A 27,062-nucleotide genomic window follows, 5' to 3' on the forward strand; every position below is an offset into this window, starting at 1 on the left:
CTACAGAACAACCCGAATGCCCCTTTATCGTTTTGTATCTAGAGCCTTTGATCTATCAGCCAGATTTTTAAAAAAAGCAATTCTAGTCCTGTTCAGATGGCTCAGTTGGTTGGAGCATTGTCCTGTACACCAAAAGGTTGTGGGTTCGATTCTCTGTCAAGGCACATACATACTTAGGTTGCAGTTTCGATCCCTGGTTGGGGCATGTACGGGAGGTAACCAATTGGTGTTTCTCTCCCATGCTGATGTTTCTTTTCCTTCCTCTCTCTCTAGAAATTAGTAAAACATATCCTCAGGTGAGGACTAAGAAAAACAAAACAGCACTTCTAGCACTTTCTGACGCAATGAGGGAGACTGGGGGACCGAGGAAAGGCAGGGGGTGAGCAGGGGCTCCAGCAGGCCGACACTCACCACTTTCTGGTTCCCTTCGTTATCCGTGAGCAGCCACTCGATGTCCAGGGTGTCTTTCTCCGGGAGCCCCAGCTGATGGTGACAGGGCAATGTGACCTTTTCCTCTGCCACTCGCTTGATCTCAGTGTGAGTCCCCAAGGCTCCAGCATAGTAGGAACCTGAAAGAGAAACACCCGACGTGAGCAGGGCAGACACGGGATGCTCTGTGGGCAAGGGGCACGTCGAGGTGCAGACAGGGTCCGAGACCAGACGTGTAGAAGCCCCGGACCTCACACTGGCCCCTCCATGACTGAGCTCATCCTATCTTCCTAAATCATGTCCCCTCCCTCGAATTACACTTCTCCCAATGCCCGTCTTTCCTTATAGGGGTTTGATGAATAATGAAATCACTCAGGTTAACAACAACTGTGTTTTTTTTATTTTTCTCTCCCCTATTAGCGGAGGCTTCCAACAGGACAGACACCCAACGGGAAGGCAGGGGTGCGCATCCTCCCCGAACAGGCTCCAGACAGCAGCCCACTCCCTAGAGCCTTCCTAGACGCCCACCCCCGAGGAAGGGCAGGAACCCTTTCTGCCCACAGCAGAGTTCTGAGTGACCACCTGCGGATCCCAGCCCCCCGCTGACCCCACACCCATTCAGCCAAAGGAATTCAGTCCCACTTGCAGCGTTCTGTCCCGCTAACTTGCATCTTTTTCTAGGAATGGTTTCTGTCCGTGACTTTGGACTTCAAGCTCACCCCCTCTCCCATCCGTTCATCTCTCTTAGAGCCTGGCTAAGGCTCTGACCCCGCGACGGTCACATCTGCAGTGTGTGAGGAGTGTGGCACTCAGGGTGTGCTTATCCCCGCATCTCTCTTTATCTCCTTACTCAGGGAAAAAGGGTGCAGTGTGAAGAATGATCTCTCTCCAGCCATTCACAGTGCGACAGTGTTATACAACCTCCGAGTGAAAGCACCCCAAGTGCCAGGGCTCGTGTGAAGACCTCTGCCCTGGAGCGAAATCGCTCTGCCAACTCAGAAGGGTTTTAAGCACTAAAGACCAAGGCTGTGACTATCAGAAGCATATAAGCTACCTCCCTCTTCCCTGTCCATCTCCCAACATGATTAGCAGCGGATCTCTGGGAAGGAGAAGGGCTCGTATTCTTGCCTACAGGAAAATGAAGTGAGGAAGAAGGGAGCAGGGCGACTGGCTTTCTCTACAGGAGGCTGGTTGGGGTAGAGCCCTGGGAGGCTGCCCCCCGAGCAGCAGCAGGTGGATTCCTGAGCTCCGCCGCAAAGGAAGGAGCCTGTAGAGTGCTGCTGAGTATAAAGAGCAGCCTTGAGCCCTGGCTGGGTGGCTCGGCGGGCTGGGCGTTGTCCCACGCACTGAAAGTTTGCTGGTTGGATTCCAGCCAGGCCATACGCCCAGGTTGTGGGCTCAATCCCTAGTTGGGGCGTACAGGAGGCAGCCGATCAGTGTTTCACTCTCACATTGATGTTTCTCCCTCTCTCTTTCCCTCTCCCTTCCTCTCTCTCTAAAAATCAATAACGAAAAAAAAGCAGCAGCCTTCAGAACCAACTGGACAAGTCTGTGTGGTCTTACTGCCATTCTCAACAATGTTTCTGTCATTTCTGTTTAGGACTCGACACTGCGAGGGGAGTGGCCACCATGCAGTGTTGGGCTCTAGAATGAACATTCAGATCTATGAAGAAATGACTGCTCTCCAAATGTACTGAGGAAATGTAAAGAGGGAGGTGCAACTTGCCCAATATCACAAGCGAGGAAGCGACCGAGCAGGGGCTCCACCCAGATCCGTCTCATTGCAAAGCTCCCCTTCCCATGTTTTATGGGGCTTCCTGGATTCTGGTTCTCCCCTTAGCCAGGAAGCTCCTTGAGATTAAGTACCACTCACCACAGCACCAGCCCGGAATCTCACACACCGTAGGTGCTGAATGAATATTTGTTGGATTTATTTGAGTCAGTGCCATGTGCTCATTTTACCAATGAACAAACTGAGGCTCTGGGATAAGGGAGTCAGCCCAACATCCTACAACTTTTTTAAGGAAGTTGATTTTAGAGAGAGAGGAAGAGAGAGGGAGAGAGAGAGGAAGAGAGAGGGAGAGAGAGACAGGAATACTGATGAGAGAGAACATCAATTGGCCTCCTCCTGCATGCCCCCCACTGGGGATCAGGCCCACAACCTGGGCATGTGCCCTGACTGGGAACTGAACTAACGACCTCTTGGTGCAGGGTCGACACTCAACTAGAGAGCCACACTGGCCAGGCTTTTCTTTTGAATTTTTATAAGAGTTTATTTGTGCCAGAAATGACAAAATATGCCAGGGACCAAGATCTCAAATGCTCCCCAGAATATGAGTTTTGCAGTTTCTTTGTGTTTTTGTTGTTTATTTGCTCACAGAACCCAGGCAAGGAGGCTGTAACTCCTCCAGCGTGGGTGCGCTGTCACAGTCCCCCAGAGACAGGGAGCTTTTTCAACACACATATTTCATAGACTGAGCCACATATTTCGAGGATGAATCCATTGAGAAGATAATAGTAACTTATTGAAAGGTGATTCCCATAACCAGTTGAGTATTTCATTCACATGAAAACACTCAGCAGGAAAGTCTTTCACATTTTTGTGTGCAAAGAGCTGGGCTGGCGCTGCCTTTGGGGGCAGACGGGTGTCCCGGATGACTGTCTTAAGGAGGGCGCTCAGGCCAACGACAGCCTTCCTGCACTGGCGGACACTCCTTCCATTTCAAATTGAGCCATGTTTCTGGATCAGACCATGTGGGCTTCAGGCAGAGGAGGCAGGAGGGAGCACACTGGCCGCTGGCGACCCGTCTTGCTTGCATGGATGCCATGGAGAAAAAGGCCAGCGGTAGCCGTTAACAGAAGCTAGGATGCTGCATTTCAAACATCTATATCCCTCTTACTAAAGCAGAGAATGCTCCTACTTCTCAGATACTTGCTGGATGCCTACAGGGCACAAGTGGCGTAGGAGCTCAGTTAAGTCTGCAAGCTTACTCTCTCCAAGGAACAGGTGCCCGTGCCGCCATCATCAACACGGCGCCTGGCACCCCAGGGTCCTCTCTAGGAGAGGCCACAGTGCTTGGGGCACAGGGCAGAACCAGCTGTCGTTTATCGGGCTGTGCAGACATGCAGTTCACAAGAAGAAAGTGAGAGAGCGTGGTGGCTACAGTTCCACGCCAGGCGCAGGCCTGTGCTGCCCACGCTCTTTCACGCCGAGCAGGGCACCGCCAGCGGGCGCCGGAGCTGTGCCAGCACCTCCCGCCACTCGGGGATCGCTCTCTCCTAACGGGCCTGTTCATGTCCCTGAGCGGCAGGAGGATTTTCGAGTGTTTGCTTTGCGTGAAATGTTTGAGAAAGCCTCAGGAAAGTCAAACTCATCCAGTGGCAGTCAGAAAAAGGAAAAGGACTTTGAAAAATTTTAAATCAACTTCTCCCATTTTATAGATCAAGCAATTGAGGCTTAGAGAGAAGTGATGCTCCTAATTTATAGACTAACGTACACACAGTTCTCTAGGGGTGTGTGTGTAGCGGTACCTCCCAGACTGTTCCTGGAACACTGCGATTCGAGACGCAGCGCGACGCCGCAGACGGGCATGAGCTCTGCAGTCAGACGGATGCGCCGTCCAGTAGTGGCCGAAAACCAGCGACTTCCCTGACCACGCTTCGTCAGATGAGTGTAGAAACACCCACTGGGAAAGACGGCTGTGAAGATGCATGAGAAATGCCTGGCACGGGCACATCATGGTACACGGCACATACTCAAACAATGGGAATTATTATGATAATAATTGTATGCACTGTACTTAGAAAACCCAGAAAAATAGGCAGAGGAGGTGAAGCAGAATCACGAGGAGTTACTTGAAAGTCATTTTGTTGATAACTTACTATTTGAACATATTTGCTTCATCTCTTTCTTCATATATGTATTATACATAATATCTGTATCTCTGCACCAGTTGAATGTAAGTTGCAGACAGCACATTTACCTCTAAATGTTTCATCAAGCACCTCCCTCCCACAACATCATCACACCTAAGAAATGAATAATATCGCACGGAGATCATTTCACTTCGTACGGAGATCATTTCTGACCAGAGTGTCAAGGGAGACTCTGGGTGTGGGGCTGAGCTGGGTCTGGAAGGACAGACAGGCTTTTCCGCTCGGACGTGCAGGAAGGACAACGCCTTCTTGGTGCAGGGGCAGCTTGAGCAGATGGGCAGCTTCTGTCTTCTCCTGTCAGACCCCTCACCGTGAACCAGGGAGGTTGCTCTTCTATATTAGAAACATTTTTTAAAAAAATATATTTTTATTAATTTTTTAGAGAGAGAGGAACGGAGAGATAGAAACATCTATGTGAGAGAGAGACATTGATTGACTGCCTCCTGCAAACCCCCTACCGAGGATCGAGCCTGCAACCCTGAACCGGAATCGAACCAGAACCTCTCAGTCTATGGGATGCTCAATCCACTGAGCCACAGCAGCCAGGAAACCTTCTACATTTTTTGCCTTCTCAACCAACCCCAGAATCTCTCTAGCCTTCTCTATGAAGACTTTATGAAGTCTTCAGAAAAGAAAAACCGTATTCAGCCCTGGCCAGGTGGCTCAGTTGTTTGGAGCATTGTCTTGTGCACCAAAAGACAGCACGTTCAATTCCAGGTCCGGGCACACACCCAGGTTGTGGGTTTGATCCCCAGTCAGGGCATGTGCAGGAGGAACCGATCGATGTTTCTCCCTCTCCCTCTCTCTCTTCCTTCCTCTCTGAAAAAAAACAAAAAACAAATCAATAAATTAAAAAAAAAAAAAACAACATCCACTATGAGCTGCTAAAGGACTGATACATTTGAATGTCTTCTCAAACAGAAATGTATCTTTGACATTTAGAGAAAGACTAAAGCTAACGAATGAACCTCGCAAGTCATCAGTGGAATTTCAGACATCTGGGATCATTGTAGTGGCTTGTTACTTCTTCCCCAGGGGGCGAATATTTGTTCCTGTAGCCCCTAAAATTAATGGTGTGTGTGCAGGGACAAAGGTGGCAGCCTAAGCTTTGGGCTCCGGTCCTGGGTGGGGGGACACGCAGATATCAACCTCCTCCCCATTCCCTGAAGGAGAGGGGAAGCAGGACAGCCCTGGACTGATAGAAGAGAGTAGAAGTTTTTACACTAAACACAGGCTGTTTAAAAATGATCAACTACCGCCCTGGCCAGTTTGGCTCAGCGGTTAGAGTGTCGGCCTGTGGACCAGAGAGTCCCAGGTTCAGTTACCGCTAAGGGCACGTACAAAAAAAAAAAAGAAAAAGAAAAAGAAAAAGAAAAATGATCAACTACCTTTCCTTCCCCCCTGTGAAAAATTGTCTCAAGATGTACTTTGCATGTATTTATCTATTAAAAATTATATTGTGCTCTTTACCCGTCAAGTAGGGTGCAGTGAATGCAAAGATGATAACAGTCTCTCCTCCTCCCTCACACCATTCGAAAGCTAACGATTAATACTTTACATTTATTTAGCTCAGCGCATTCAAATGCATCAACTCACTGTGAGCGTCATGAGCTGAAGGGTGGCATTGTGGGGACACAATTCACCTCCAATTTTATTCTATCCTCTTTCCCACACCAAAGGTCACTGCCTTTGGAACAGGCTGGTTGGAAACACAGAGATCATGTTGCTCAAATGTGGACAGCACAGAGTAAGCAGCAGAGCTGAGCTGATTGGACACACCTGGGATCTTGTTGCTGGAATCCTGACCCAAAAGCAAGATGAAACTTACAGAGGCCTATGTTCAAAGTTACAGCTATGCCCTAGTCTAGGGTGGAAAAGACCCGGAAGACCTGGGGGCCACAAGGTTAGTGTCCAGCAGCGTGATGTGGCTACTGAGGGAGTCGGAGCTGCATTGCAGGAGATTTGAGTCTCAAACACGGGAGTGACAACGTCACTGTTCTCCACATTACGAAAGCAAGCACACCGGAGCATGTGTTCAGTTCTAGATGCTGCACACTGATAGGGATATTGACGCAAAGGTCGACATTCAGAAGGTTGTGACCAGGGGATGATGGGATCAAAACACATGTCATATGAGGAGGAGTTGACACAATTATAGGTGAAAAGTTAGGAGGATGCAAGACTAAGAGGCAGCATGGTAGTTGCCTTCCAACATTTAAAAGCTACGAAACAAGCAAGAGGCTTATTGAGGGTTGTTCCAGAGGGCAGATGGCATAATAGCTTCACCCATAAAATGCCAGACTGGGAGATTTCCAACACCTCTTTCCAGTTTGAGATGATATGATCCCCTTACAAAAGATTTATTCCATTTGGGCGTAATATGTTGATAGACTTTCTAACAGTCCTGTCTGATGCAAGAATGAGATGTATCATTTAGTCAATTTTTCATTATTGGAGTCATTCAAGTGGGGGTATGTCAAGGACCATGAAAGGGATTCTTACATGTGGATGCTGAACCCACTATTTGGTGTCCCTCCCAACTATAGTATTCTACGAAACAGTTACCGAGTGCTTAGTGTGTTCAAGGCTCTTTCCTAGGGAAGGGGATGGAAGTATAAGATATCTGTCAATGTACTTGTTGCTGTCAGTCAGTTTTTTTTTGTTTTTTTTGTGGTACGTGCCCCTAGCAGGATCCAAACCCGGGACTCTCTGGTCCACAGGCCAACGCTCAACTGCCGATCCAAACTGGCCAGGGCCTGTCAGTCAGTTTTTACACAACTGGTACAAATATTCTAGCTTTGTTCCATTGCCGACGTTACTATAAACAATTATTATATTTTATTTTTTTAACGTATATTCTATTTAATTGATTTTTTTTTTGAGAGAGAGAGAGGGAGAAAGAGAGAGAGGGAAACATTGATGTGAGAAAGAAATATGTCCTTAACAGGGATCAAGCCCACAACCTGGGCATGTGCCCTGACTTCGAATCCACTGGCAATCTTTTGGTATATGGGACAACACCCAACCAACTGAGCCACACCAGCCAGGGCACAATATATATATATATATATTTTTTTTTTATTGACTGATTTTAGGGAGAGAGAGAAAGAATCACCGATTTGTTGTTCTATTCATTTATTCATTCATTGGTTGAATCTCCTATGTGCCCTAACCAGGGACTGACCTGCAACCTTGGCATATCAGGACAATGCTCTAACCAACTGAGCTTCCCAGCCAGGATATCAACATTACTTTTAAATGTTGTCAAGGGGCTCTTTGAAAGAATGAAAAGGAATTCGCCCGTGCAACTGTAGTGTTTCTTCCTATCTGTGGATGTTTTCATCCACAAGGGGGCAGAGTTTACTTGCAGAGGATTACGCACATCTGACCTTGAATGTGGTTCTTATATTATTAATAGAAAAGATTATAATTGACAAAGAATTATAAACTGCCTTGGATTTAAGCTTGAGAAGTATTTTGTTGCCTTTTGCGGTTATACGACAAATTTTAAACCCTCTGCATTTGACATTCAAGGTGTGGAAAAAATAGAAATCTTAGAAAATATGGTCAGGAATTGGAAAGCAATTTTATCAAGGCAATAAAAACAAACACAACTTTAATAACTACATCACTGTTTTAACTTTTTCCAAACTGAACTAGATGTTTACTTTGTCTAATACTAAAGAAAAAAACCTTCATTTTATTATTTTTAAAAAGAGTAGTTTATTGATTTTTAGAGAGAGAGGGGGAGGGAAAGAAAGAGAGAGAGAGAAACATTGATGAGAGAGTGCAACAGAGATCAGCTGCCTCTTGGATGCCCCTGACTGGGGTTTGAGCCCGCGACCCAGGCATGTGCCCTGACTGGAAATGAACCGCCAACCCTTTGGTGCATGGGATTATGCCCGACCCACCGAGCCACATCGGCCAGGGCAAAACACCCTTATTTTAATTACGGAATTTATTGTGAAATAAATCAGTTATTCTGGTACTGTGAAATGTTGTCTGTAGAGAGTCAGTAAGAAAAAGTAAAGAGGAACAAAACTCTGTCCTGGATAGCGCAGAGGGCCTGAGGGGTCAGCAAAGAGCTCTTATGGTGCCTTGGATCTTGGAGTTTGATTTCTGTTCCAGGCCAGTAACTTTCTGAATTACAAAATCCTGAATGTTCTGGTTAGACGTAGTCTAGAATCTCAAGCTTGGGAAGGCTTGCAGAAGGTCATGGTCTATTTGCAGGGGACTTCCATGTTTAAAACTGGTTGCTGAAATTTATGAAATTATTCATATTCTCTTATTATCACTGATAATCTGAAATCACAATAAAACTGTTCAATCTTGGCAGGTCTGTGGGTGTCAACTTTTTTTATTTTTTATTATAGCATGTCATCGGATATTCAGGGACACTGATTTCTATAGCAATCCTTAAACACCTTATCCCCAGTGCTTCAGATTCTGGGTGCCGCGAACAGAACACTGACAAAACAGCACCGCGAGAGTGACCCGGAGTGCACACTTGCTCAGTGAATATCAGTGGCACTTCTGCACCCCACGAGGCGCTGCTGGGGACACAGAGGAGTGCCATTGCCTTCTGTCTACGAAGAGGTCACAGCGATGGAGACACACAGCAGCCGTCCAAGAGCCCAGCTCAAGGCAGTGTGTAAGCGACATGGATGTGAGGGTCAGAAAGTGCTGCACGAATCGAGGGGAGAAAGATCACCATGGTGACCAGGGATGTTTTTAACCTGAGCCCTGAAAAGTAGGTTGGAATTTTAGCAGCTATAAATGAGGTGATGGCATTCCAAGGAGGGGGAACGGCGGCCTGTCTGCTTAGGAACCCAGTAGCTAAGCTGGCCTCAGATGGAACATCACCATGGAGCTGCGTCCTGACATGTTCCCACAGGCTGGTCAGTAATATCACATCACCATCATGGCAGCTGTCACTGTGCTGCAGGACTGGGGTTGACTATCTGGGAGTATTTTTTTGTTTTTAATCCTTGCAGAGAGAGAGGGAGGGAGGGAGGGAAGGGGAGAGAGAGAGAGAGAGAGAGAGAGAGAGAGAGAGAAGAAGAAGAAGAAGAAGAAGAAGAAGAAGAAGAAGAAGAAGAAGAAGAAGAAACACTGATCGGTTGCCTCTTGTACTCACCCCCATCGGAGATCAAACCGGAAACCTAGGAGGTATGTGCCCTGACGAGGAATTGAACCCGTAACCTTTTGGTGTATGGGACCACTTCAAGCAACTGAGCCACCCAGCCAGGGCTGGGAGTAATGATTCATCCTGGTATCTCCGGTAATACTTATCAGGGGAAGGATACTGACATGGTCCACAGGGACCACTCTGCTACTCGGAAATACACCACTTATCCCGCACAATTCTGTCCTCAGTAGTGTGCTAGTACATGCTCCATGCATGTATCTGTGTTCACGTATGCAAGAAAACATACACACAGCTCCCTAGAGAGCCTGACAAGCACGCCTGTGTCAGTGCACAGACGAGACGAGAGTGTGTGCCTTTGACTCGGAGACTGAGCGCCAGATCCCTCGCTAGTCCGTTTCACTGACATGTCTATTCATAGCCTCCATCGCATTCCCACGCCAAGTCCCTTTCTGAACCTAAATATTTTATTACCTTCTGCAGAGAGATTTAAACAGAGGGAGACATTAAAAATGGACACAGAGCCCTAGCGGGTTTGGCTCAGCGGTTAGAGCGTCGGCCTGTGGTCCAGAGAGACCCGGGTTCTGTTCCCGCTAAGGGCATGTGCCTCGGTTGCAGTTTGTCCCCGGCCTTGGTTGGTTGTGCGGGTGGCAGCCACTCGATGTGTCCCTTTTGCGTTGATGTTTCTCTCTCTCTTCCTCTCTTTCCCTCCCACTCTATCTGAACAAAAAACGAAAAAATGTCCTCGGATGAGGATTAAAAAAAAAAAAAAGGCCCTGGTCAGTTTGGCTCAGCGGTTAGAGCATCGGCCTGCGGTCCGGAGAGACCTGGGTTCGGTTCCCGCTAAGGGCACGTACTTCGGTTGCAGTTTGTCCCCGGCCCTGGTTGGTCATGCGGGTGGCAGCCACTTGATGTGTCCCTTTCACGTCGATGTTTCTCTCTCTCTCTCCCTTCCTCTCTCTCCCTCCCACTCTATCTGAACAAAAAACGAAAAAATGTCCTCGGGTGAGGATTAAAAAAAAAATGGACACAGACTTACTACTGAGAGAGCAATAGTCTATTTTTAGGGACTCATGGCAATGGAAATTTGAGACTTCGCTGATAATTAAAATCCACTGATAAATTAAAGCCCCATATCAGCCTTTAACTTTATACTTCCCCCTTCAGCTTCCCATCAAAGCCAGTAACAAAGAGCTGGCTGGCTGGAAACAAAACGATAGATAGTACAAAAGTATCATCCAGTCTATTGTAAACCCCCCATACAGAAGCACTTATTGATAACAGGTAACAATTTTTGAGCACGTGTTATGTGCACTGTGCTCCTCATGTTCATTTCCATTTTTAATCTCAACAATTGTGTGAGGCGAGCACTATACTTATCCTCGTTCTACAGGCACAGACACTGAGAGCAGAGAGGTGAACTTGCCCAAGATCACAGTTAGGAAGGAGGGACCCATGGTTCCAGTCCAGCCATTTTAACCCTCGCACCCATTCCCTCAGCAGTGCATCGTGCTGCCTGTCTACACAGACCGAACAAAAATGTTATTGCCCAATGTGAGTCCCCTCAGAGCTTTTCATTGTCTTCTTTTTCACTCTTGATCATACACAGAAAAGCTGTTAAAACTCCAGATAGTGGTTACTCATGGAGGAAGGGGTAGTAGGTAGAAGGAACCCGGGGGGGCTTCTAAGGGTTTGCCTATGTTCTATTTCTAGATTAGGGTGCTTATTACTTGGATATGTTGATTTTGTGAAATTCATCAAGCCGTACACTTCTGATTGTGCATTTTTCTCTGTGTATACTGTACTATTTGGTATGTATTGCTGCATAACAAATTGTTCCAAAACTTAGTATCTCAAAACAAGACATATGTTTATGTTTACATTGTTATTGATTTATTTATTTTTTTACTTATTTATAAATATTTTTCTTGTTTTTCAGTGTCTACATTTTTTAAATTTTTAAAAAATGAAATTTATTGAGTTGACATTGGTTGATAAATTATATAGGTTTCAGGGGTACAATTCTGTAACACATCATCTGAATATTGTATTGTGTGCTCACCACCCCAAGTAAAGTTTTTTCCTATCACCATTTATTCCCCCTTTACTCTCTCCCACCTCCCCTCACCCTGCAAAAAACATCTCATCTCATAATTTCTGTGGGTCAGGAATCTAAGCACAGCTTCACTGGGTAGTTCTGGCTGAGGCTCTCGTATGAGGTGCAATATAACTGTTGGCTGGGGCTGGGGCCTTATCTGAAGGTTTAACCGAGGCAGGAAGAGTCCATTTCTAAGCTTACCTTTGTGGTTGCTGACAGGTGTTAACCCCTCACCACGTGGGCCTCTCCCCGGGGCTGCCTCACCAGAAGGCAACGGCCTCTGCCCAGGTGAATAATCCACGAGGAAGTGCTCAGGATGGAAACTCAAAGGGGCCATCTCATTACTTACTGCTGCCACATTCTACTTGTTATCAGCAAGTAGATACTTCTAGCCCACACCAAGGAGAGGGGGCACCAGGAGGTGGGAGTCCCTCTAGCCCACACCAAGGAGAGGGGACACTAGGAGGTGGGAGTCCCTCTAGCCCACACCAAGGAGAGGGGACACTAGGAGGCAGGAGTCCCAGGACAAGCTTAGAGGCTGCCCGCCACACACATAAATAGAAGTTTGAAAATGTAGACGTCAACTTCTCTGCCTCACCACTCTAAGTGACAATCATTGTCTTACAGAATTAAAAATGCTTTAACAGTTTCACTAGTTTTTTTTTTTGTAGTTACAACATCCCTTAAAGGTAGATTTTGACATGACTTTTTCCTGTTGTATAGAAATGTGATAAGAAGCCGGATACTACCACCTGGGTATTTGCACAGCACTTTGCAGATTTCACAATTCTTTCCATATATATTTTGAATTTTGTTATGCAGGGTAAGTGTTTGTTATGTAGTTTAGTGTTAGGTTATCTGGAAGCTATACAAATGCTTTATAATATTTAGCATTTATTGAGTGCTAAATATGTCAGTTGATGTATGTTAAGGGATACACACACATATGTATATAATATGCCTATACACACACACACACACACATATATATTTATACATAAAAATCCACATAATTATTTAACCCTATTGGGCAGGGTTTTGCCTCACTTTATATGCAAACCTAAGACTCAGCGAGGCTAAGTAATTTGCTAAGATCTAAGAGCTAACAATTGCTAGAGCCAGAATTTCAACTCAAACAGTCTGACTTCTGACCTCCTATGCTCTACAAATGATGTAAACTATAATCTTCATATCATTCTGGTAACACATTTTCCTGGAATATGCCATGGGGAAATTTTTACAAAAGCTGCACCATCTTCATATTGGGAAAGAGGAGGACTTATCGTCAAAGATTATGGCAGGCAGAATGTGAAACACAGCATTCCCCATTCGGCATTTGTATCCAACATTAAATAACATGGTAGTCTTTTTTCAGAAGGCTGGTGCTATTGTCCTATTTTCATTTGGGTAAAGTGCTGGAATATATTCTTACTAATATATTCATGAAAAGATGACCATATTCATCATACCATACATTTAACACAGATACTTTTAAAAGGGCTTTAAAAAAACACACAAAAAACTAGTGTATTAGAGAAGTTCTTAAGGACTTCAATAGCTTATGATGCTTCTTCATCAAGCACGTGAGCAGAACTATAATCAGACTTAGCTCATGTTTCATAAGAAACATCTCAGAGCTTATCTTCTCCCAGAGACAGATAAGGGCAATTAAAAATCTTGGACCTGGATCATTATTCTCCTTAATGATGGTATGCAGATAAATCGATCAACCAGATTCAGCTTCTCCCATTAACGTGTCAAGCAGAGACCCAGCACTGTAATTTGGCTTCCTACACACGACATATATCCCTGCAGAAAAGTTCAGGTCTCAGCAAGGGGGTTTGTAATGCCAAGTCATTTCCCCTAACTTCACTTTCTTCCTGCCATTCACCCACTCCCAAATGACTCAGACGCTGCCTCCTGTTCACTTATTCATCCACACTCATGTCTTATTCAATGACCTAAGGATGAGTCAGTCCTTGGCTTTCCCGAGGACTGTCTTCCAGGTGACCTTGGCATCTCCCCCTGCAGCAGACAGGTCCCGCCCACCTTCCTTACTCGGCCCAGAGGCCCTCCTCACGTGTCTGAAAGAGCAGCGAAGAACCAGAAATCATCCAAGTGTCGAATTATTTAGAACGGATGATTCCCAAGTCCAGTTAATTATTAGCACACTTAAAAAGCTTTAAAAACATGTTTGAATCATGCACTATTAGCATATGGTAAACACTCGAACAGAGCAAAGTGGTATGCAGTGAGAAGTCAGTCTCTCCCCGCCTTGGCCCAGTTTCCCTGCTGCGGCAACTGTCACCGGTTCATGCGATTCTTTCTAGGCTCACGCCCGACGCGAGCTTCAGCTGGGAATGCAATGCCAGGGAGGATACCCTTTAGACTCAAATTTCAGATGCATTCTCCATTGACGTCTAGCTTCCAGGTCTGACGCCACTTTTCATGACAGCCTTTTTTTCAATATATTTTTTTATTGATTTTTAAATTTTTTTAGAGAGAGGAAGGGAGAGAGAGATAGAAACATCGATGTAAGAGAGAAACATCGATCGGCTGCCTCCTGCACACCCCCCATTGGGGATTGAGCCCGAAACCCGGGCATGTGCCCTGACCAGGAATCGAACTGGGACCTCCCAGTCCATGGGACAAGGCTCAATCCACTGAGCCACACTGGCCAGTCTTCATTACAGCCTTTTAAAAATAATCTCTTGTTTCTCTCTGAACATTTTTAGGGTCTTATCTTCATTCACAGAGCTGTACAATTTTACTAGCATGGATCTTGGGTGTGGGTCTCCCCCCCACTCCCCCCATTCCCCCCATGCATTAGGTGATTTAATCTGAAAACTCATTTCATTTAACTGTCAGGAAATATTATTATCCTATTTAAAAATAATTCCTTCCATGTTCTCTCCTTTGTACGTGTGTGTCAGATGTCGAACCTCCTAGATTAATCTAAGTTTCTTATCTTTTTTCTCATGTTGTTTGATGGAGTTGTTTTAAAAGATTTTTCAAAGGATGTCTTGGGAAGCACTATATAATAGTTGTTCAAGTCAGGGATTCAAGTGTATGTAGTGTACGTTCCTTTATATTCTATAACCATCGGCAGGTTCCTCGTCCTCTCTCTGCCTCAGTTCTGTCATCTGTAGCATGGGTACATAACTGCACCCAATTCATGGGCATTAAACGAGGATTAAAGTATGCTGTAAGGATGGAGTTAGTTTTAATACATGACTGGCGCAGAGCAAATGTTCAATACATATTTCTGTTATTATTATCTCTTCCTTTTGCATAACATTCGACAATTCCATCCCTCATGTCTCTGGGGGTATTAACCACAGAATTCCTGCATAGCCTCTGTTTCTATTTGTCTTTCTCTTTTCTCAAATGCCTGGCTTTGGAGAGTTACTAAACATTGTTTGCAAGCTCTGTTGGGGACAGGGTCTCTCACAGGGCACTCCCCTGCAGGCTTCCTTTGGTGGAATCCCCAGATGTTAGTGTCTCTGAAGCTGTTCCATTTCTCCAGAGGAGAATTATTAAATCACCCGTCCGTCAGTGGAAGGTGGATAGCTGGCTAGTGATCTCTGAGCTGGGTGGATAAGGGGTCAGGGGTGTCCCGTTCAGATGCAAATCAAACAGCCTCAGAGAAAAGACCTGCAGACCCCGAGTGTGGGAATCTCCTTGGGGATCACAGTTGGGTCCTCTGCTCTTGTAACGCCTGAGGTCTGGTTTTCCCAAATCCCGCCTGTAGGAGGGGGAGACTGCAGCTTCTCGGTGGAGGCTACAGAAGGAGAAACCTAAACATCTGCCTGCTCTTTATAAACTGATTTTCTCCTGCTCCCCCCTGCGTCAGCTCAGCCTGTGTACCTGCGACTTCAGTGTGTCTTTTCTTGGACTGACTCGCCCTAGTTAGCAGTGGGGTCCCAGCCTCTGTGACTGGTCAGCAGGGTCTCTCCTCCATCTGCTGCCCTGTACCCAAACATTTATGGACATTCTCTTTCAAGTTAATTTCCTCTCCATTTCTTGTCCTTGTGCATTTACATTTGTTTATTCATTTACTTTCACCTCAATGGGATTTGGTGAGGAAAGAGAGAAAAACACCCATGTTTAATTCACCACATTACTTAAAATACCCGTAAGTGATTGGGAGTGTGTGTGTGTGTGTGTGTGGGGGGGGGCAGGTATTGTCTTCAACACATTGTTTCTGCTCTATTTTTTAGAACAACTGAAAACAGTATCTGTGGCTTTTATCCCCTTACTTCCTCTGTTTAACAGGAAGTCATCTTTGCGGGGTGGTACCCCTGACGCTGTTGTCTAACCCTACGCCCACTGGACAGTCCTTCAGGAGCGGATCTGCTTGTCCTTGTCACCAGGACGCTCCTGTTGAGACAAGCGGTCACACCCCTGCCGGAAAACAAGTCTGTTGCAACACCCTTTGCTCAGCAGGAGGGAAATGAGACAGAAAGCTGCTCCACATGACTGAGAAAAACCTGAAGGCAGGGCTTATTTGGAATGAGGAAACTGTCAGTCATTTTGCTAATTTTGACTAAGGAGAAAAAGTGTGTGGGAATTTTAAAAATATCTCCCTCCCTCCATCCCTCCCAACTTTCCTTCCTTCCTTCCTTCCTTCCTTCCTTCCTTCCTTCCTTCCTTCCTTCCTTCCTTCCTTCCTTCCTTCCTTCCTCCCTCCCTCCCTCCCTCCCTCCCTCCCTCCCTCCCTCCCTTCCTTCCTCCCTCCCTTCCTTCCTTCCTCCCTTCCTTCCTTCCCTCCTTCCTGTTCACCAGGCATGCTGTATTTTAACTATTTTGGTTCAGACTGGGAGAAAATGAACCAAGATTTTCTTTTTATTAAAGTCACTTTTTTTAAAATTTATTTTTAGAGGGAGAGAAAGGGAGAGGAGAGAGAGAGAGAAACATCTACGAGAGAGAACATCGACTGGCCGCCTCCTGCCCTGATCAGGAATCGAACTGGCGACCTCTTCATTCACGGGTGGACACTCAACCACTGAGCCACACCGGCTGGGCAACCAAGGTTTCCGTTCCAGAAGGACAGAACTCCCGGGGAGAAGCTGTCACGCCCAGGGTGAGTGAAGCCCGTCATGCCCAGCGGACTCTTCCCTCGCTCTCATCTCTTTTGCTGTGTTTGCAGCTTGGAAACCAGGTCTGAGGCCTTCCTAGGAAAAATATTTATTTAAATCCTTCATTTTCTCTGTGTCTTTAAGGGCCACTGTGGTTTTTAGTCCTGGAATCAGCTTTTCTGGGCATATTACCCTGGACCCCAGCTGTGACCTTCTGGGGGCATGAACTCTACGAACCTCTGGCAGAGAGCTGAGGATTCCTGTTCATGAGAAGTTGGTGGCAAGCCCCGTGGGGAGCTGCCTGGGGCCTGCAGGCAGATCTCCTTGGCCTCCAGCTCCCGTCAGCCAGTGCACCGACGTGACCACGGATGATGTCCCAGCACAGGGACTGCACAGGGGTACCCGGGTCCCTGCCCTCATGGAGCACTCGGCATGTCACACGAAAGAATCACAGAATAATGTACGACAGCACAGAGTTGGTACCACCTGTGAAACTACAGAGCGCAAAGGAAATGCAACCAGTGGATGGCAACCAGTGACGGGAACTTCCGGTCTGAAGAACCATAACCTTCCAGTAGGTGGGACAGATGGAAGGGAGAAGGGAGCTTTGTCGAGACAGAGAAGCAGGAATGAGTGCTAGTGGTTTGAGCCGAGTGGACTGATGACTCAGGGGAAAGCGAAGAGGAGCAGGGAGGAAGTGATACCATTGTCATTAGCTAGTTATTAATAACTGGGAAGGAGCAAAGGGAAGGCAGACATTACAGGCGTGTGATTAGGGCAGCTTCACCAGCCCATTCCCTGCAAAACACTGGGGGGAGGGGACTGGACAAAATGAAGATAGACACATACCAGTAAAGTTGGGGTGTCACAGGGAGGGTGGTGGTTGCCAGTCAAACCTGGGGACAGAGATCATCAGCCACGATGGGTGTGGCCACTGCAAGCATGTGAAAATTTGGGAATACATGATCCCCTGAACAAAGGGGTTCTCTCTCTGGGCTCTTGTTGCTCTTGACATGCTTGGTTCCTGTTGGGCTTCACTCTTGGCCTGTGGGGCTCTTTTGCTCCTGAGGCCCACGCCATGTGGACCACATGTGCAATCGACTGATGGGCTGCAGCGGGAACACGGGCTAAGCCAGCCGGATGCTGGACTGGATTTGGCTCCAACATGGAAAGGAAACTCTGGACACTGGCTCTGATTCTAGCTCTACTGAAGCCCCAGCTGCACTTTCTAGGACTGACTAAGGGAAGTGGGACTTCGGAAGCCCAGGGGTGTAATTCCATGGAAATACAGCTTTCTACGATATCGCATCCTCCTGTGGGGGCCTCTGGAAATGCTTATTCCAGCAGCACCCCAAAAACCCCGCTTCCATGAGTAACCAGGAGAGACAGGAGCCTCTCCCTCTGTTAACAGATGGAGTGAGTCACTTGAGGTGAGATTTAAAGAGGGAAGCTTCTAGAGAAACAGCTTAGGGAAAGTTCTCATTTTTTAATTTTATTATTATTTTTAGTCTAACAACAGACTCTGTTTTTATCTACCATTTCCCCTGCTGAGTGGTTTGGCAGTCTTTGATGTTGATTCAGAGGTAGAGGAGACTTACTTGTGCTCCCCACCTATCCAACCCCACTTAAATCTCCAAGCTCTTGGTAGGCTGTGGTGTCAAAGGTGAATGAATATAGATAAGGGTTTATTTCATTTAGCACACAGGCCTATCTGGCAGCTGAGGCCCGGAGTGCCAAGTCCCCACTCTAGGTCATATAATCTAACAGCCATCTGCTCATGTCACTTTTCAGAATATCTGGTCTTACACGTCATTCGACATCCATCATTGGTTCATCTAATAGATACTCAGTGAGCACCTGCTAAGTGTCAGGCACTGTTGAGGTGCTGGAGACACAGCAGGGAACAGGATGGATCTTCCTTATTTTGTACTCCTCCCAGAGTGCTGACCTCCCTGGGGTTATGGCACTGTGAGAAGGCCGCAGAGAGTTAGAGAATAATCACACACTCCCTATTTTCTTGGAGTGTTATTTGACTAAATGATAAGTAATTGAAAATAATGCTCTGTATTTAAAAATATATGGAGTAGAATATAAAAGTCATATGTATTTTTAAAAATATATGTTTTTATTGATTTCAGAGAGAGGAAGGGAGAGGGAAAGAGAAATACCAATGTGAGAGAGAAACATCGCTCAGCTGCCTCCTGAACGCCCCCTACTGGGGATTGAGCCGGAAACCTGGGCATGTGCCCTGATTGGGAATTGAACCGGTGACCTCCTGGTGCATGGGACAATGCTCAACCAACTCAGCCATATGCATTTTTAAGCTAAAGCAAGACATTAAAGAAATGTCCTTATGGCAGGTTTTTCTGGGTTATGTTCGCAAACCCCTAGCGGTGCACATGTGTGCCCTTCTGTCCTTAGGGGCACTTTGGTGGGAAAGTTTGCAGAGCAATGTCCTACTTAACAACCTCTACTGGTCTCACTACTGCAAGGTCAAGAGAAAACTACTTTGTGAGCATTCATGGCTTTGAACATGGTCTCAGACCACTTTCCCTGGCGCTCACTCACCTTGCTTCCTCCACCTTCTTTCTACAGCTGGAGCGACCATTTCCCAAACGTACCAGTCACGGATTGTATTGCACACCCAGTAGGCTGTGTGCTGGGGTGAAGGTTTGTATATGAAAAGACACAGTCCAGTTCACAACCCACAAAGAGCAAACCAGGAACAAAGGGAATGTCTTAAAAAAATTAAAACAAAACCAAATCAAAATAGAACTACAAGTTAAAAAGTAAAAAATAATAAAAAATGTAATGATCATGTTGGCAGGTGTGGCTCAGTGGTTGAGCATTGTCCCATGCACCGAGGGGTTGCCAGTCCATTCCCAGTCAGTGCGCGTGCCTAGGTTGTGGGCTTGATCCCCAGTGGTCGGGGCAACCCATCCATGTTTCTCTCTCACAGTGATGTTTCTCTCTCTCTCCTTCTCTCTTCCTCTCTCTCTAAAATCAATAAAAACATATTTAACATTTTTAATTATTGCCTGGCTGGTGTGGCTCAGTGGACTGAGCATCATCCCACGGACTGAGAGGTCCCGGTTCGATTCCCAGTGTGGGGTGTGGGAGGCAGCTGCTGGATGTTTCCCTCTCACTTCAATGTTTCTCTCTCTCTCCCTTCCTCTCTCTTTTTATTATCCTCATCCAAGGACATTTTTGAATTTATTTCAGAGAGAGTGAGAGGGAGAAAGGGAGGGAGAGAGAGAAAGAAATGTCGATGTGAGAGAGACACATCAACCAGTTGCACCCACACGACCCCAACCAGAACCAGGGACAAAGTGCAATCGAGGTACGTGCCCTTAGCGGAAACCGAACCCGGGACTGTCTGGTCCGTGAGCTGACGATCTAACCGCTGAGCCAAACTGGCCAGGGCTCCCTTCCTCTCTTTCTTAAAAAAAAAAAAAAAAAAAAAAAGTAAAAATAATAAAAAAATTTTAAAGGATATAAAAATTCAAGATTAAAAAATTTTTATTTATCTTTGTTAATCCTCACCTGAGGATATCTTTTCATTGATTTTTAGATAGAGTGGAAGAAAGGAAGGGGGAGAGAGAGAGAGAGACATATCGATTGGTTGCCTCCTGCACGACCCCGACCAGGATCAAACCTGCAACCCGGGTATGTGCCCTTGACTGGGAATCGAACCCAAGAACTTTCGGTCTGTAGGCCAACCCTCTAACGGCAGAGCCACACCAGCCAGAACAAAAAATAATAAAATTTTTAATTATCAACTACCTTTTTCCAAGTTGAGTCATAAAATGTATAGAGGTAGGAGGAACCCTGTGGAACTTCTATGCTAATAGCACTTGCCAAGAGCTCTAGGAACAGTATCTCATTTAAACCTTACAATCACTCTATAAAATAGGTACAATTTTTATTCCTATTTTACAGATGATGAAACTGAGACTTGAAGTCAAATAAACTGCTCAAGGAAACACAGCTAGTAAATGGCACAGCCACTTTTGACCCAAAAGTCTGTCATTCAGAGTTTGTCTTAACCATTGCTCATTTAGCTACTTTACCTTATAAATTAGCAGTTGAGTGTTTGATCCCATTGATGGAAGTTAATGACAAAGTTGGGGCTAGAACCCAGGCTGTATGACTCCCAGGGCACTGCTTTTTTCTAGAAACTATGTGTTACTTTCATATCTAACCCACCCACCCATTTCGTTTCAACAAAACACTCATTTATCCTTGTTGGGAGCTCCAGGCTCAAAATACTGGAGAAATAAATATAATTTAGAGAGCCAAGGGCTGAATTTTGTCTCCTGCTCTGTTTAGCAGTCAAAACCACGAAGCCACATAGGGAACACTGCCCCACGCAGGAAAGAGCTTGTCTGGGGCAGGGCTGGGTGGGGACCCTCCCTTCATGGGAATGCAGATGGTGAGAAAGCAAAGTACTAAAAGAAAAAGGAGGTGAAGAAGTTAGGGGTGGCAGCAGAGAACACTGCATGGTGTTCATCTTTTTGAAACTTAAAACTCTGGGGCTGGAACAGGGGACGGCAAGGGATGTAAGTGCCTCAGGAAGCTTGGACAAAGACCAGTCCCCACGCTGCCAGGGCCTCTAAGAACACCCTGAGGGGCGCTGGGAAATAGCCCTGGGCATCCAGGCTCAGGAGCTTTGCTCTGCCCTGGAAAGGCTTGGCACAGTTAAAAAGGAAGAAAAGGTTCTTCACAATCTGAGCAGTGTGAGCTCAGAAGAAAAATGGTAGGGGCTGGATGGTGCCCACGCAGGTCAGGAGGGAGAACGTTCTGGCAGCCCCCCCACCCCCCGTCACACCTGCTGAAATCCCGAGCGGTGCTCTCACCCAGGCAGAGCGGAACCCACTCCCCGGCAGGCAGCCTCTTCCCATTGCGACCACCGTCATTCCCGTGTTCCGTACCATGTAGGAAAATGTAGAGCAAGCATTTTGCAAATGGTTGAAAAGAAAAATAGTTCAGAAGTTAGAAAGTCGTTTATCAATCTAAAACTTGGTTGTAAGTTGCTTCTGACCACCACCACGGCACACACACGCGGACACTGTTTAGCACAGAGGAGTGTGCTGGGCCTGCACATCTTTCTTTCTCTCCCTCAAACGGATTTTAAGTAGCATACACTAGACGGCTGTCCCTCGGTATCTGAGCGGGATGGTTTGAGGACTGCCCCTCAGATCTCAGAAACTTATATAAAATGGCTTGTACCTACACGTCCCCCACACACTTTAAATCATCTCTAGATTGCTTCTAACACCTTTGCAATGTAATGCTACGTAAGCAGTTGTTATGATACATTGTTTAGGGAATAGTGACAAAGAAAAAAAGTCAGTAGAGACCTAACAATTTTAAGCCTAACTACTACCTTTTTTCAAATTGAGTCATAAAATGTATAGAGGTAGGAGGAACCCTGTGGAACTTCTATGTTAATAGCTACTTTTATTGAGCACTTGCTAAGAGCTCTTTGAACATTATCTTATTTATACCTTGCAACTACTCTATAAAATAAGTACAATTTTTATTCCCATTTTACAGATGATGAAACCGAGGCTTGGAGATATCAAGTAAACTGCCTAAGGAAATACAAGTAGTAAATGACACAGCCAATATTTGAACTACAGTTTTTACATAACAGCAACAATGTAACGATTTCCCCCAATGTTTTCCACCTGCGGGAAACCATTTTCATCCTGTGACATTTTCCTTTTTCCTTATTCACCTTGAAACAACAAAATATTCGAAAAAGTTGTCAAACAGGTTTGCAGAGTTTGTGCGGAAGCTTTCAAACGTAAAGTATTCCTGTGAGAAGTCAGTCCTAGAGAGTCCAGAAGCTATCGCCTGTGCGCTCAAGGCTCAAGGAGGCAGTTAACCTCCCGAGAAGGCGCAGCGGGCAAAGCCCTGGCTGAGGTGTCTGTCATCGGTGTTTTTCGGGTTTGGAGTAAAATGACTGCCCATAGGTTTTTATTTTCAGTGTAACATTTCATGGCTGGAACCTGGATGATTATGATGATTTTAAGGTTTTTGATTTTTTTTTTTTAGAGAGAGGTAGGGAGGGAGAGGTAGAAACATCAGTGTGAGAGAAACACAGATCGGCTGCCTCCTGCAGGCCCCCCACTGGGGATGAGCCCCAACCAAAACCGGGCATGTGACCTCACCAGGACTCCAACCGGGGACCTCAGTCCATTGGAGGACAGGCGATCCACTAAGCCACGCCAGCTGGACTGGAGTACTTTAAGCAATGCCTTCCGACAGGTAGCTCAAAGCATACCTTCAAGAAGTGGGGTCTCACAGGCTGGCTCACAGCCTTCGGCCTCAGCTGTGAAAAGCTGCCAACACAGAGGGACAGTCTGTCTCCTTCCCCACCGGCTCGGTCACCCTCCCAGGCCCGGTTCCCTGAGCCCGCGCAGCTCTTTTCTAGAAAACCAAAATAACTTCACAAGTTGAAATGTTGAACTTTCTTTGCAGATCTTTTTTTTATTGTTTTTCTCAAGTTCACAACGAGTATGGGATTCAGAGGAAACCCTCTCAGGAGGAGGAACAGTGAGCGGAACGAAGGAGGCGCAAAGGCCTGGCGCCCCAGGGTCCCCGAGGGGCCTGGGCGGGCTCCTCAGAATAAACAGTCTGCTGGGGACTTGTGCGGCTGTTTGCTTTGGCCTCCGCGGGCGCAGCGGCCTCGGGTTAGTTCTCCCCCGGGATCCGGAGCAGCCAGCAGCCGGGCTGCCCAGCCTGCAGCCTGTCGCCTGGGGCTGTCCTGCGATTCCGGAGGCCAAGGGGAGCCGACCCGGCCTCCGAGGGCGGCCACCCCGCTGGCCCGGCTCCTCGCACACAGCCATCCCGGGCGCGGGGCTGCGGCTTCTGCGCTGGGCCGGACGCGCCCGGGCCCGATGGGAGCCGCCTGTGCCGGGTTTCCGAACCGCGACCCAGACCGGGACCGCTTCTACCTCACGTTACCGTCACCCTCCCCGTCCAGAGTCAGCTCCCGGAGGGCCGGGCCCCCAGGACCCAGCAGAGAGAGCAGCACTTGTTCTTGTTCTGTTCTGTTTTAATGGAAGGGCAGCTCCCCGGCCCCAAGAGCAAAATAACCAGAAAGCCCGGTCCCGGGTCTCCCTCCCTGGGCAGAGTCGGGCTCCTCAGACAGAGGCGACGGGGGAGGCGTGTTTACCAACCGAGTATAAGATTCATATGAACTCTTTTTAAGTTTTAAACTTTATGAAGTTACCAGTCTAATACATACAAATATTCTCATTATACAAAAAGTGGACACACTTCAAGCTTCCCATGACCCACTGTCCTCAAACCTCCCCTCCCTCGAGTAACGCCTGGCTTTACGTTTATGAATATTCTTTCAGATTTTCTTCTAGTTTGTTATATGTACAGAAATAGAAAACTTTGTTTCATCTTGAACAAAACCAGGATTTTATTGTATGTATTGTTTCTAACTGATTTCCAGTAGGTTTGGGGAGATTACATTATAAAAGGAGGACAAGGCAGCGGATTAGTCACAGGAGATTAACCAGCGGTGCCCATGGCCACACCCAGCAACGCCTCTTGTCCCCTCCCCCCACCTTTGGTCTGGTCTGGAGCTAAAGATGGTGTTTACATTTTTAAATGGTGGAAAGAAATAAAAGAATAATGTTCTGTGACACGTGAAAATTATATGAAATACAAATTTAGTGTCCATAAATAAATTTTATTGGAACACGGCTACACTCATTCACTTCCATATTGTCTATGGCTGCAATTCATACCACAAAAGCACAGTACATATTTGGGGCAGAAATCACATAGCTTACAAAACCTAAAATATTTACTTTGTGTCCTTTACAGAAAGACTTGGCAAACCCCTGAGCTAAACAATAGTTTTCAACACAGCAGGATGCAAAATGTTGAAACAGTTATTGCACTCTTAGACATTAAAAATAAAGCTGACCAAAGAGGACGGGCCTGGGTTCTGGGCAGTTCTGCTAGGCAGCAGCCACGGTGGCCTTGGGGAGTCAATTCCCTCTCCACAGGGGTCCTTCCCAGTCCACAGTACAAAGGGGTTAGACTAGAGCTCCAGGCATCCTTTCAATGGTAACATTTTAAGATTCTAACTTTGGAATTTTTACATTTGTTATTGTTGGCCGTCCATATGTCAGAAGATGGCTTGTCATTAGTTGGTGGCGTGAACCCTCTAGATCAGAGTGTGTGGTGGTGGCCTGGTGTCTCTATTGTGCCTCCCTCGCTTCCCTTCTGTACCCTTCCCTGTCCCCAATCCCTCACCCATCAAGCTTGCTAAAAGGCTCCTTCTCTTCTAACTCTAAACCTTTCGACAGAGCTTTTGTCGTCAGCACTGTTGACATTCGGGGCAAGATAAATGTTGGTGGGGGCTGTCCTGTGCATTGTGGCATGGGTCGCAGCACCCCTGGCCTCTATCCACTAGATGCTGGGTGCACCCACTCCATCACCTCGCTTCCCCCTTGGGATGTGACAGTCAAACTATTTTCAGGCATTGCCAGATGTTTCCTAGTAAACAACATTGCTCCCATTTGAGAACCACTAGGTCTCTTTCTAAGCCTAGCTCGTCCCCAGACTGGTTCACAAAGGCTCTCCATCTGTGCAGTGCTGAGGCGTTTACCCTGTATTAACTTTTCGCATAACCATCCAAACCATTGCTGAACTACTTTTAGTAATTTTTTATGAGGTGGCTTATATTGTCTCGGAGTCACCATTCACAGTGTGCACATTTCATCCCCCAAAACACAGCGAATGCATGTTGCAGACAGGGACTGTGTTTTATACCTTCTATAACTGCAGGAGTGCACACAAACATTCCATCGTACTTATTCATTTAATTTCCTCCTCCCCACTGTGGCCCAGCAGATGGGCTACTGTCCCTGGTAGAGCAAGAAAGAGAGAATTAAGTTGATCTAGTCAAAGTTCTTCAGGTTTGACTTTGATCCTGGGTGTCAGGGGTAGGCTGGGGGAGGCAAATAGAGATCTAATTACCTGGGCACTCCCCTTTGAGATACTATGATGATCTTACAGTTGTTGAAGTGTGAGCCTAAGACTAAAGAATGACTCTGTGGACACTTTTCATGGCACCTGGCGGAGTGAGTGGCTTTGGACTTCAGAGTCCCACAGTCAAAGTCCTAATGAGAGAAGAAGAAAATTGGGGGTTCGGGATTCCTGGTGTAAAACCACCTAGAAAATGCTGTGGACGAGGTTCTCGGTTGGATAGGATTTCTTAAAATATGCAGTTTACTCTCCAGGCCAAAGTCTCGCAGCTCATCTCTGGTATCTCTGGTTGGTCCAGGGAGGGACACAACAAGAATGCACTGAAGGTTCCTGACAACCCAGTCCCCGGGACAAGTCTCTCGCCTGTGTGTGGCATGGCAAAGTACTGGGTGGTCTTATTTCTAGCTCCTGGTCTCAAATTTTTTAGCAGGCAGCCTAAGGGCAGGATCCACGTCTCACTGTCCCGACATGGTGGAAGGGTCCCTGGTCATGGAATCAGAAAACACAGACCTTAGTCCCCTGTAGGCTGAGTGACTCCTGCCAGTCACTGTCCCTGACCCTCACTGCCCACTTATGCTATAGAGGGTTATGCCACGGCAGTGGACAGGCCCTAAGGGGGCTCCATGATTCCTACCTCCTGGTACCCTGTTGTTGTGAATAAAACACCTGGCCCTTGAGTATAGGTGGGACCCATGCCTTGCTTCTAACCAACAGAATATGGGCAACATGATGGGCTTCACTCCCATGATTACGTTAAATTACGTACATATCCCTCCTGATTCAGCAGCAGTTGGAAATGGTCCTGCTGGCCTAGGAGAAGCTGTCAGGTGTGAACTGCCAGTGTGGGGGCCACATGACAGGTAACCAGGGGTTCTCTGATCAAAGCCAGGAAAACAAACTCTCAGTCCCATAACCACACAAAGCGGAATGCTGGCACAGCCCCGTGGGGACACGGCCTTCCCCGCTGAGCTCCCAGATGAGAAACCAGCCCCGGCCAGAATCCCGACTGTAGTCTCGGGAGACTTGAAGCAGAGGACACGGCTCAGCCACGTGTGGTCTCCTGACCCACAGAAATCATGAGATGACAAATGTCTGTTGTTTTAAGCTGCTAGGTTTGTGGCAATTTGTCACATAGCAACAGATAATACATACACATCTCTGTTTGGCTTTGGGATCCGCAGTGCACTGCACACAAACAAGGTATTGCTGGGTCCAGTATCCAGCCCAGGGTGAGGTACACTGCGCTCTCAATAACTGATGGTGACGTGCTTGGCAAAGTGAGGGTAACATGGGCATGAAGGTGAGCATTATGACAGAGACGAATATAAAAAGGAATAAAATGTAAAGCAATAGACTG

General features: G+C 46.7%; 1 protein-coding gene across 1 annotated transcript in view; it reads right to left on the bottom strand.

Annotated features, from left to right (window-relative positions):
• LOC118640416 (CXADR like membrane protein) overlaps nucleotides 1-27,062 on the bottom strand; it is a 98,841-nt gene that overhangs the window by 26,560 nt on the left and 45,219 nt on the right. The window contains exon 2 of the mRNA XM_036277317.1: nucleotides 412-569. Within this exon, the coding sequence (XP_036133210.1) occupies nucleotides 412-569 (158 nt within the window). The remainder of the gene's footprint in view (nucleotides 1-411; nucleotides 570-27,062) is intronic.

This window comes from Molossus molossus, unplaced genomic scaffold, assembly GCF_014108415.1.
Source record: "Molossus molossus isolate mMolMol1 unplaced genomic scaffold, mMolMol1.p scaffold_m16_p_22, whole genome shotgun sequence".
NCBI classification, from domain to species: domain Eukaryota; kingdom Metazoa; phylum Chordata; class Mammalia; order Chiroptera; family Molossidae; genus Molossus; species Molossus molossus.